General features: G+C 47.5%; 1 protein-coding gene across 1 annotated transcript; it reads left to right on the forward strand.

Annotated features, from left to right (window-relative positions):
- The first annotated feature begins 348 nt into the window (after positions 1-348).
- Positions 349-9,046, forward strand: LOC311373315 (MOB-like protein phocein). The gene is made up of 8 exons (XM_084490097.1): positions 349-452; positions 1,750-1,812; positions 2,531-2,631; positions 3,180-3,222; positions 4,484-4,570; positions 4,668-4,747; positions 6,173-6,284; positions 7,733-9,046. Exons 1-8 carry the CDS (start codon positions 393-395, stop codon positions 7,931-7,933), a joined length of 747 nt encoding a protein of 248 aa, XP_084346223.1. The 5' UTR covers positions 349-392; the 3' UTR covers positions 7,934-9,046.
- The last annotated feature ends 2,720 nt before the right edge of the window (positions 9,047-11,766 follow it).

The raw sequence follows: 11,766 nt of genomic DNA on the forward strand, positions 1-11,766 counted from the left end.
ACTTTTTATAGTTTGGCACCAATCAATGTGGTTTGTGCTTTGGCCTACTTCCGGTACAACGGGCCGTTGCTATGAGTAAAAGGCCGTTGCTAGGGACGCAGTTCATACCACAGAATCGAAAGGATTCCGTTTTTTATTTTTATTTTTTATTTTTATATATATATTATACATTTTTTAACATAAAAGATTTTCAAACAATTGTCTTCATCACTAAAAGCGACCAAAGCGCCGTGCCGAAAATCATCTCGATCTCGCGAGTTCACAAACTCGCCTGCGGAATGTTTCCCACTGGGTGCGCACCGTCCACCGCCCGTAGTCTCGCGAGATTTACCTCCTCAGGACGAACCGGAGTGGAGAGAGAGAGAGAGAGAGAGAGAGAGAGAGAGAGAGACATGGTCATGGCGGAGCTAGCCGCCGTCCTGAGGAGGAACCGACCGGGGACCAAAGCCACGGTAAGGCGTAACCCGTCCGTCCGTACCCCCCCCCCCCCTGAGAGACACCCTAGCCCCGGTACAATCCGTAGTTTGAACCGCCCCCCGGGGGGTGGCGTGGCTGGGCTGGGGGGACGGGGCGGTCTGGGGCGTTAGCATCGCTAGCTCCGATGCTAACAGTGCTAACCCCGAAGTTACACACGAACGATCGTCTCCTTTTAAGACCCCGTTGTTGTTTTTGTTGTTGCGCTTTATCGTGCATATTGTGCATATTGTAACGTGGTATTGAGTCGGTATCACCCGGTCACACGGTCCTCGGTGGTCCTCGGGATGATCGCGTTAGGAGCTCCGTGCTAGCTCGTTAGCTCTCTGCAGCTGTCATCAGGGTGACAGCTGATCCCACAGCCCGGCACAGCGCGAGCCTCTGAGGCTAACCTGCTAACTAGAGGATCACTAGTCAACTATGGGCTCACTAGCTGACTATGGGCTCACTATCTGACCAGAGGATCACTAACTAACTAACAAGAGGACCACTAGTTAACTATCGGCTCACTATCTGACTATGGGCTCACTATCTGACCAGAGGATCACTAACTAACTAACAAGAGGACCACTAGTTAACTATCGGCTCACTATCTGACCAGAGGATCACTAACTAACAAGAGGACCACTAGTTAACTATCGGCTCACTATCTGACCAGAGGATCACTAACTAACAAGAGGACCACTAGTTAACTATGGGCTCACTATCTGACCAGAGGATCACTAACTAACAAGAGGACCACTAGTCAACTATGGGCTCACTATCTGACCAGAGGATCGCTAACTAACAAGAGGACCACTAGTCAACTATGGGCTCACTATCTGACTAGAGGATCACTAACTAACAAGAGGACCACTAGTCAACTATGGGCTCACTATCTGACTATGGGCTCACTATCTGACTAACTAGAGGATCACTAGCTGACTAGAGGATCGCTAACTAAGTATGGGCTCACTATCTGACCAGAGGATCACTAACTAACTATGGGCTCACTATCTGACCAGAGGATCACTAACTAACAAGAGGACCACTATCTGACTAGAGGCTCACTAACTAACTATGGGCTCACTAACTAACTAACTAACTAGAGGATCACTAGCTATAGGATCACCAACTAACTATGGGCTCACTAGTTGACTATGGGATGACCAGCTAACTATGGGCTCACTAGCTAACTATGGGATCACTAGTCGATGAGTTAACTAGTTAACTAGGTGACCCCCTGGTTGTCTGGGAGGATGCATTCGCTCACTGCTCGGTCGTCCCTGGTTTCAGGATTTCTACAACTGGCCCGAGGAGTCCTTTGAAGACATGGACAGCACGCTGGCTGTGCAGCAGGTAACCAGCACCCTAACCAGCACCCTAACCAGCACCCGAAACATGCATCCAACAGTGCATGACATGCAACATACATTAATGTTTACATTCATGGCGTTTATCAGATGCTTTTCCTGGAAGTGACTTACAAGTCTGTTAGTCTTGAGAAAGAGAAACAACGATATATCTCTGTGGGTACAGTAAGGATGTACACAGAACCAAGAGCCAAGCACTAAGCATCACTAGGTTAACCCATTCCCCGTATACACTAACCATCACTAGGTTAACCCGTTCCCCGTATACAACACAGATAGCTAGGGTAAGACGCTACACCATGAACCATGTACAATTTTAAAGTGCCAGGACGTACAAACACACAATTAGTGTGTACATTAAGTGCCAGGACGTACAAACACACAATAAGTGTGTACATTAAGTGCCAGGACGTACAAACACACAATAAGTGCGTACATTAAGTGCCAGGACGTACAAACACACAATAAGTGCGTACATTAAGTGCCAGGACGTACAAACACACAATAAGTGCGTACATTAAGTGCCAGAACGTACAAACACACAATAAGTGCGTACATTAAGTGCCAGGACGTACAAACACACAATAAGTGCGTACATTAAGTGCCAGAACGTACAAACACACAATAAGTGCGTAAGGCATAACATGCAACATGAAGGGCTGCATTCCAACACCTTTCCCACTCAGTCTCTGTTCGCCTCCCAGTACATACAGCAGAACATTCGGTCGGACTGCGCCAACATCGACAAGATCCTGGAACCTCCGGAGGGCCAGGACGAGGGGGTCTGGAAGTACGAGCATCTCCGGTACGCAAGTGGAGCACAGATACATTGATTGTTGATTGCCAAATATGAAAGAAATTATGATTGTATTATTTATCGGGCTATTGAAGTAATTCAACTGTAGGCAACCCCACACTTGATCTGAGAAAGCTTGTTTTTCATTCGGTACGTTAATTCATGGATCCGTTTATTGAGGGCAAAAAGTTGCATTGTTGTGAGTTAATGACCGTTTGATTAACTCAAATATTGTTTTGCTTTACTAAACAAAACCCCATTCAGGTAACTCATCAATTGACCAGTCCTAGTCCACAGTTTACGACTTACATTAGTATTGAACTTCCCATTCATAAAAGCCTATATTCATTTGTGATTGTTCCTCATGAATTAGGTGTTTTTTTCACTGTAGGAAAAACCCTGAATAGCTTGCTTGTGCAACTCTGTCCCTGAATAACAGTAGAAATGTCAAGTAAAAGTGCAGTCAAATGTCTGTGGACTCCTTCTGTGGAAACCTGAGGCTTTTCTGTAACAAAACCACAGCATACTGTAACTACGCGACCTGTTTGTGTTTTCAGACAGTTCTGCTTGGAGCTGAACGGCCTGGCGGTCAAACTACAGGTACACTACAGTCTGTGTGGACACGATTCCTACCTGATGACGCTAATCAACGTCCTACCCCGTTTACACCATGGGTAGAGTTGTTCCGCGACCCATACCAGTATCTGAATTTCCTCCGATACTGCAGTAAAAACATCGGCGAGTACGCAAGTAACTATGCACCGATCTGATACCGTCACGTCACATCACGCTACTGGGCGTTATACTGCGTTCGTAAACGGTCGGAAGGTGGGAAAGTCGGAATGGGAAACATCTCAGACCGAACATGGATGCTCACGCTTAACTAAAAGAATACAAATGTATTATTCTAATTATAGATTATATATGTACATGATCTAGTTCTGGAAAAGAAAATACTAGACGCTGTATCGTGTGTTTACGCGGTATCGGCTGAGTGCTCGAGTTGAGGAATCAGATCGGAAGGAAATGATGGAATCGAAACGTCTCCAGGTGGAATAGACTTCGGACTAGGCCTGGGCAATAAAACAATAATTGATCGTATTGTGATAGACTTTTGATCAGTATCGATATAAAACATGTTCAATATATATCGATAAGAGGCTGGACCACTGAATCTAGCAGATGGGTTTGTTACACAAACACGGTTCTGTACTTATTGACAATATCTGAGTGTTTTTCATCGTTGTGTCGACATTGGAGTATTTATCAATGAAGAACAGTGGACGGTCGTATTAAGTGTTAAACAGAAGTGTTTAAATCCAGCATGGTCTTTTTAGGTCATTAGAATGATCAATAGTTATTGATATCGATCAATATGGTCGTGTTATATCGTGATATGTCTTTCAGCCATATCGCCCCAGGCCTATTTTAGCCTGGTCCTACCAGAATCTCCTACTTCAATTAATTTGCACACAGAGTCTGGACTTTCTCCATTGACATACGTTAACTCACTTGAAGGCGGGTGTCTGTTGGAGTTTGAAACTATTAGATCTGCCACTCAGTGCCGCTCTGGATCTGCCATAACCAATCGCTTGACGTTTGACTACAACTCAGACCAGCGCACGACCTCAACGTCAACGTTCTCAGCCACTCCCTCTGTTTGCTGATTGGACGGCCAAAAAAAAATTTGGCTGCAGAAAACCTGCGAATATATACCTCAAAGAAACCCAGACGTAGTACTGAAGGGAAATGAAAATTGAGCGTACGGAGTACGGAGGCGGGCGGAGCCAGGCTAGGCCTACTTCGGAGCCACCAATCACATGGAGGTAGTCATTTTGTCGTGCTGTTCTCTGGCCAACAGGGGGAGTGCCACCCAGACACATGCACCCAGATGACGGCCACGGAACAGTGGATCTTTCTCTGCGCTGCACACAAGACGCCCAAAGAGGTACACCCTTAGACTCTCATTCACAGCCACCGTCTCAAGTAATTTAACTAAACGTTTGTGTAACATTGTATTCACCCCCGCCCCCCCCCCCCCCTAGTGTCCAGCCATCGACTACACAAGACATACTCTGGACGGCGCAGCCTGCCTCCTGAACAGCAACAAGTACTTTCCTAGCAGGTAATCACAGCCCCGGCTCCTCCTAGTGGGTTGACTGGTAACCTGAAGGTCGCTGGTCTGATCCCCGGCTCCTCCTAGTGGGTCCACTGGTAACCTGAAGGTCGCTGGTCTGATCCCCGGCTCCTCCTAGTGGGTCGACTGGTAACCTGAAGGTCGCTGGTTGGATCCCCGGCTCCTCCTAGTGGGTCGACTGGTAACCTGAAGGTCGCTGGTCTGATCCCCGGCTCCTCCTAGTGGGTCGGCTGGTAACCTGAAGGTCGCTGGTCTGATCCCCGGCTCCTCCTAGTGGGTCGACTGGTAACCTGAAGGTTGCTGGTTGGATCCCCGGTTCCTCCTCCTCGCGGAGTGCGGAGGTGTCCCTGAGCGAGACGCCTCACCCTGACTGCTCCTGACCCGCTGGCTGTCGCCCTGAGGGGTCCACTCTGCCAGCGGTGTGTGAATGGGTGAATGTGTGTCTGAATGTGTGTCTGAATGGGTGAATGTGTCGAGGAAGTCTTTCGATGCATTTTTCTGCCGCCCTCTTAACAGTAGTAAAACGATCAGTTCTTCCTCCACCAGTGTGTCTCCATGTTGTTTGTTTACATGAGCACGCAATACGCAATTCCTTGATTCAGTTCGCGTCGGTCAGTTCGCCAAGAAGAATCGTTCAGAATCATTCGTTCGTTCGTTTGTTCGTTCGTTCAGTCGCGTTTCCGGTAGCGGTGAATCATGGAGTGCACGGTTCTCGGTCAGACTCGGCTCCTCCCTCGTTCTCGTTCTCAAACGAACCACGATCGTGCGATGGTCCAAACGGTCATCGATCAACACTAACATTAACCAAGTTCCTTTCAGCTGAGGGGAGCTTCATGTTTCGGAATCGGGGTGTTGTTGCCCGGCTGACTCTCGTGACGTCTCAGTCCTCGAGTCTTCACCGCTAAACACAGTCAGTGAACGAACGGCGACTCGCGAGTCAGCGCGACTCAGCGACTAGTGGGTGGAGCTGGGAGTCGAGTCTCGGAGAACGAACGAGACGAACGACGACGAACGAGAGCGGCGAATCAGGTCGGTTCGTTCGTTTTAAAGAGTCGTTCGTTCGAACTGATTCGTTGGCGAACGAGCCACCACTACTCGCCAGTGGGTCTGGGAGTCGAGTCTCAAGAGAACAAACACCGATACGAACGAGGGAGAACTGAAACGTGGGATCAGGTCGGGTTCGTCCTTGTTAAAGAGTCGTTCGTTCCAACTGATTCGGATTTCGCAAACGACCCATCACTAATATCACCGGGGTCTGCCCCCCAAGTGGAGGCCTCCGCTATCGTGCGTTTTTGGCCGCGTTAACGCTGCAGCGAGTCTGCACACAGGACACAGCCGGTCGCAGCAGGTTGCATGCGCTTAACGCTCGGTGGTACAGCAGGTCTAACCCAGCGGTCTTTCTTCTTTTCGCAGGGTGAGCATCAAGGAGTCCTCCGTGGCAAAGCTGGGCTCCGTGTGTCGGAGAATTTACCGGATATTCTCCCACGCGTACTTCCACCACCGGGACATCTTCGACACCTACGAGGTAGGTACAGATGGGCACTCTGAACCGAAGTGTGTGTGTGTGTGTGTGTGTGTGTGTGTGTGTGTGTGTGTGTGTGTGTGTGTGTGTGTGTGTGTGTGTGTGTGTGTGTGTGTGTGTGTGTGTGTGTGTGTGTGTGTGTGTGTGTGTGTGTGTGTGGGACGTCCTGGCACGGGTTAACTTAGTGATGGTTAGTGTATACGGGGAACGGGTTAACCTAGTGATGGTTAGTGTGTACGGGGAATGGGTTAACCTAGTGATGGTTAGTGTATACGGGGAACGGGTTAACCTAGTGATGGTTAGTGTGTACGGGGAACGGGTTAACCTAGTGATGGTTAGTGTTGGCTCTTGGTTCTATGAACATCCTCGCTGTACCCACAGAGATATATCGTTGTTTCTTTCTTCTTAACCCATTCCATTCCCCGTATACACCAACCATCACTAGGTTAACCCATTCCCCGTACACACTAACCATCACTAGGTTAACCCATTCCCCGTATACACCAACCATCACTAGGTTAACCCATTCCCCGTATACACCAACCATCACTAGGTTAACCCATTCCCCGTATACACCAACCATCACTAGGTTAACCCATTCCCCGTACACACTAACCATCACTAGGTTAACCCATTCCCCGTATACACCAACCATCACTAGGTTAACCCATTCCCCGTATACACCAACCATCACTAGGTTAACCCATTCCCCGTATACACCAACCATCACTAGGTTAACCCGTTCCCCGTATACACTAACCATCACTAGGTTAACCCATTCCCCGTATACACCAACCATCACTAGGTTAACCCATTCCCCGTATACACCAACCATCACTAGGTTAACCCATTCCCCGTATACACCAACCATCACTAGGTTAACCCATTCCCCGTACACACTAACCATCACTAGGTTAACCCATTCCCCGTATACACCAACCATCACTAGGTTAACCCATTCCCCGTATACACCAACCATCACTAGGTTAACCCATTCCCCGTATACACCAACCATCACTAGGTTAACCCGTTCCCCGTATACACTAACCATCACTAGGTTAACCCGTTCCCCGTACACAACAAAGATAGCTAGGATAAGATGCTACACAAAGCTAAGTACTGTTTTTAAGTGCCAGGACGTACAACATGCATTAAGTGCGCACACACACACACACACACACACACACACACACACACACACACACACACACACACACACACACACACACACACACACACACACACACACACACACACACACACACACACACACACACACACACACACTTTCTTCAGACAAACTGACTTATTGTAAGTCAGTTTGTCTCTTTCTTCAGACAAACTGACTTATTGTGAGTCTCTTTGGATAAACGCCCTGAGCGTAAACGTACACGTAAACTAACCGGCTCACTGCGGGACCGCTGACTTCACCAAACCGTCTCGCTCCGCAGAACGAGACGTTCCTGTGCCACCGCTTCACGCGCTTCGTCATGAAGTACAACCTCATGTCCAAGGACAACCTCATCGTGCCCATCATGGAGGAGGACTCCCAGACCAACGAGGAGGAGGACGAAGAGGAGGAGGAGGAGGCGGCGGCGGCGGCGGCGGCCACGACGCAGGAGGAGGGCGGCGGCGGCGGCGGCGAAGACTGAGACGTCGTCGCCGCAAGACGACAACGAGCCGACAACCTCGAACGCCCGACACGCACTTGATAATCTTGATACCTCGAAAATTGTCGGGCGAACGGCGATTTCGGGGCGTCGTATAACTCACGGGTTGTGTTTTTTTTTTTTTTTTTTTATCGGGTTGTGGTTGTTTTTCTACGTTAACGCCCTTGGAGATTATACTGCGGGCATGCCAAAAAAAAAATATGAACAACGGTTTTTGGTGAGAGACGGTCGGACGAAACGAAACGACAATCCTTTGACCCCCCCCCACGATTCTAAAGTTGTTTTGTAACGAAACCTTTTTTGTCGCCAGGTCGTCGTCCTCCTCCCGATATAAACGCAATGCATCTTGGGTATGAGAGGGTGAGACTGTTACCAGGAGTTTAGTGGAGCGGATAAATATGAGTAAATACGAGTTGTGTTTTTCAGGTTAAAGTCTGAAAGACGTCGATAAGAGAAATAAATAAGCAGATTTAATGGCCCACTCAATTCGAGATATTGAGATTAATTTATCGATAACCAGGAAATTATTTTTGGGTAATCTGGGATGATGCTGGTGTACATATGTGCGGTCTGCGTTGAACCCGTTCGTAAGCATGACGTATGGAGTGGTTCATTTCTATCTGGGGGTGCGTTTGTTTTGTAATAACTTTTATCTTATTTTCATTTCGCATCCGTCGGATCAAATGGATTTTTCCGCAAAAATTTTATCTTTGATTCGTGTCCGAGTTTTGGTATTTAAAACCGATCTCTATTTTGTAACACAAACGGTATTTGGGTGTGTCGTGTCAGGTTGTGACGCTACGACGCTAGTAACAAGCTAGCTCAACTGTCAGCCAGCAGAGTGTAAATAGGCTACCTTTTAAACCGGCTCATCGATGGCATCGCCAAGCTAACTTATTGTGCTAGGATTCGTGCGACAGTCCGAAAAGCAGCCTTACGGTTTTTAATAACACAAAAAGTCTCATCCAAGGTCTCCAATTAGGTTGTGATGAATAAATGTACCCGAAATGACACAGAACTATATATTTGATGTTATCGTCATCCCTGGTGGATCTGCATTCACGTTTTTTTTCTAATTAAAAAATATATACTGTTTTATGTACAGTACGTCTTGTTGAATCTTATACAGAGCGTCTACAAATCGACTTACAAAAGTCAGTTTGTCAGAAGAAAGAGAAACAACGTTATATCTCTGTGGGTACAGCGAGGATGTTCATAGAACCAAGAGCCAAGCACTAACCACTAGGTTAACCCGTTCCCCGTATACACTAACCATCACTAGGTTAACCCATTCCCCGTATACACTAACCATCACTAGGTTAACCCATTCCCCGTATACACTAACCATCACTAGGTTGACCCATTCCCCGTATACACTAACCATCACTAGGTTAACCCATTCCCCATATACACTAACCATCACTAGGTTGACCCATTCCCCGTACACAACAGAGATAGCTAGGGTAAGATGCTACACCATGCTAAGTACTGTTTTTAAGTACCAGGACGTACAAACACAATAAGTGTGTACATTAAGTGCCAGGACGTACAAACACAATAAGTGTGTACATTAAGTGCCAGGACGTACAAACACAATAAGTGTGTACATTAAGTGCCAGGACGCACAAACACACAATAAGTGCGTACATTAAGTGCCAGGACGTACAAACACACAATAAGTGTGTACATTAAGTGCCAGGACGTACAAACACACAATAAGTGTGTACATTAAGTGCCAGGACGTACAAACACACAATAAGTGTGTACATTAAGTGCCAGGACGTACAAACACACAATAAGTGTGTATATTAATTGCCAGGACGTACAAACACACAACAAGTGTGTACATTAAGTGCCAGGATGTACAAACACACAATAAGTGCGTACATTAAAAGCCAATACCGCATGGTGTGTAAACTGTAGTGTGTAAACTAAAGACATAAAAACTACAATATAGATCCAACCCTCAAAGCATTTCAGATCACCTTAACTCCTTCCACTTTTTAAAAACGTTTTTTAATGAAGCTGAAAGAACCGTAGAAAACACACCAGTCGGGTTATATTGTGTACCGGTAACCGTCGCCAACGTGACGAGTCACAAACCAGGGGTCGCACAAAAACCAGACCCACAACCAAGAGAGGCTCTTTGACGCCCTCGTCTTCTTCTTCTTCTTCTTCGTGTCGCCATGACGACGGTTCTCTCCGTTTCCGATTGGACGACGACGACGAGCAGATCTCAGGTTCAACGATTCTCTGGAGTGAGGGGTGGGGGTGGGGGCAGCGGGGTGGCGGGGGTGTCCAGGTGTCAAAGGTCAAAGGTCAAAAGAGGAGGGGTTCCCATCGGAGGGTCTGACAGCCGGTCGTCGCGTGCGTCTTCGGGGGTCGGTTCCTTTGACCTCGTCGCTTTCTCCTCTCGGCCCGCGTCAGAGCCGGGCTCTGAGCCGACCCGCGAGAGGGGCTCAGGGTCTGAACGCCGTCAGACCTGGGGAGAGGAATCTGTTTCAGGAGAGTTACAGAGAGGGGGAGAGAGAGAGAGTTAGAGAGAGAGAGAGAGAGAGTTAGAGAGAGAGAGAGAGAGAGTTAGAGAGAGTTAGAGAGAGAGAGTTAGAGAGAGAGAGAGAGTTAGAGAGAGAGAGAGTTAGAGAGGGAGAGTTACAGAGAGTTAGAGAGAGGGGGAGAGAGAGAGAGGGGGAGAGAGAGAGAGGGGGAGAGAGTTAGTGGAGAGAGAGTTAGAGAGAGAGAGAGAGAGAGTTAGAGAGAGAGAGGGGGAGAGAGTTAGTGGAGAGAGAGTTAGAGAGAGTTGGAGAGAGAGTTAGAGAGAGTTACATAGAGAGAGAGTTACAGAGAGAGAGAGTTAGTGGAGAGAGAGTTAGAGAGAGTTAGAGAGAGAGAGAGTTAGAGAGAGAGAGTTACAGAGAGAGAGAGAGAGAGAGGGGGAGAGAGTTAGTGGAGAGAGAGAGAGAGTTACAGAGAGAGTTAGAGAGAGAGGGAGAGAGAGAGAGAGTTAGAGAGAGAGAGAGAGAGAGGGGGAGAGAGTTAGAGAGTTAGAGAGAGAGTTAGTGGAGAGAGAGTTAGAGAGAGAGTTAGTGGAGAGAGTTAGAGAGAGTTAGTTAGTGTGAGAGAGTTAGTGCTAGAGAGAGAGAGAGAGTTAGAGAGAGTTAGTTAGTGTGAGAGAGTTAGTGCTAGAGAGAGTGCTAGAGAGAGAGAGAGTTACAGAGAGTTAGTTAGTGTGAGAGAGTTAGTGCTAGAGAGAGACAGTTAGAGAGAGAGTTAGAGAGTTAATGCAAGAGAGTTAGAGAGAGAGAGATGGAATAGAGGAGAGTTAGAGAGAGAGAGATGGAATAGAGAGAGAGAGTTAGAGAGAGAGATGGAATAGAGAGAGAGAGTTAGAGAGAGAGAGAGATGGAATAGAGAGAGAGAGTTAGAGAGTATTTATCAATGCAGAACAGTGAAAGGTCGTATTAAGTGTTAAACACAAGTGTTTAAATCCAAGCATGGTAATTCCTAGTCTTTTCAGGTCATTAAAATGGTCAACAGTTATCGATATCGATCAATACCATCGAGTTATATCGCGATGTGTCTATCAGCCGTATCGCCCAGGCCCAATCGGAGTTGCTTTTATTACATCTCGCTGTACAAATACACAAGTAAGTCACATTCTCAGCAGCCACAGAGCAGTTAAGTAAAGGCCCGTTCACACCCTGCGGTGAACACTGATACGGACGATGTCGTCCGGTCCAGGCGGTCGTTTCGTCCGTCAGTGGGTCCCGTCGCCTCTGAGCTCACGAATCTGGACGCACTACCGGGGCACTACC

Source organism: Micromesistius poutassou, assembly GCF_964030765.1.
Source record: "Micromesistius poutassou genome assembly, contig: SCAFFOLD_800, whole genome shotgun sequence".
NCBI lineage: Eukaryota > Metazoa > Chordata > Actinopteri > Gadiformes > Gadidae > Micromesistius > Micromesistius poutassou.

What these genes read in the sequence shown, in the direction of transcription:
- LOC311373315 (XM_084490097.1), top strand. Translation starts at nt 393, where the DNA reads ATGGTCATGGCGGAGCTAGCCGCCGTCCTGAGGAGGAACCGACCGGGG. An exon ending in GACCGGGGACCAAAGCCACG is followed by an intron (nt 453 to 1,749) that starts GTAAGGCGTAAC and finishes CCCTGGTTTCAG; the next exon opens with GATTTCTACAACTGGCCCGA. An exon ending in GCACGCTGGCTGTGCAGCAG is followed by an intron (nt 1,813 to 2,530) that starts GTAACCAGCACC and finishes TTCGCCTCCCAG; the next exon opens with TACATACAGCAGAACATTCG.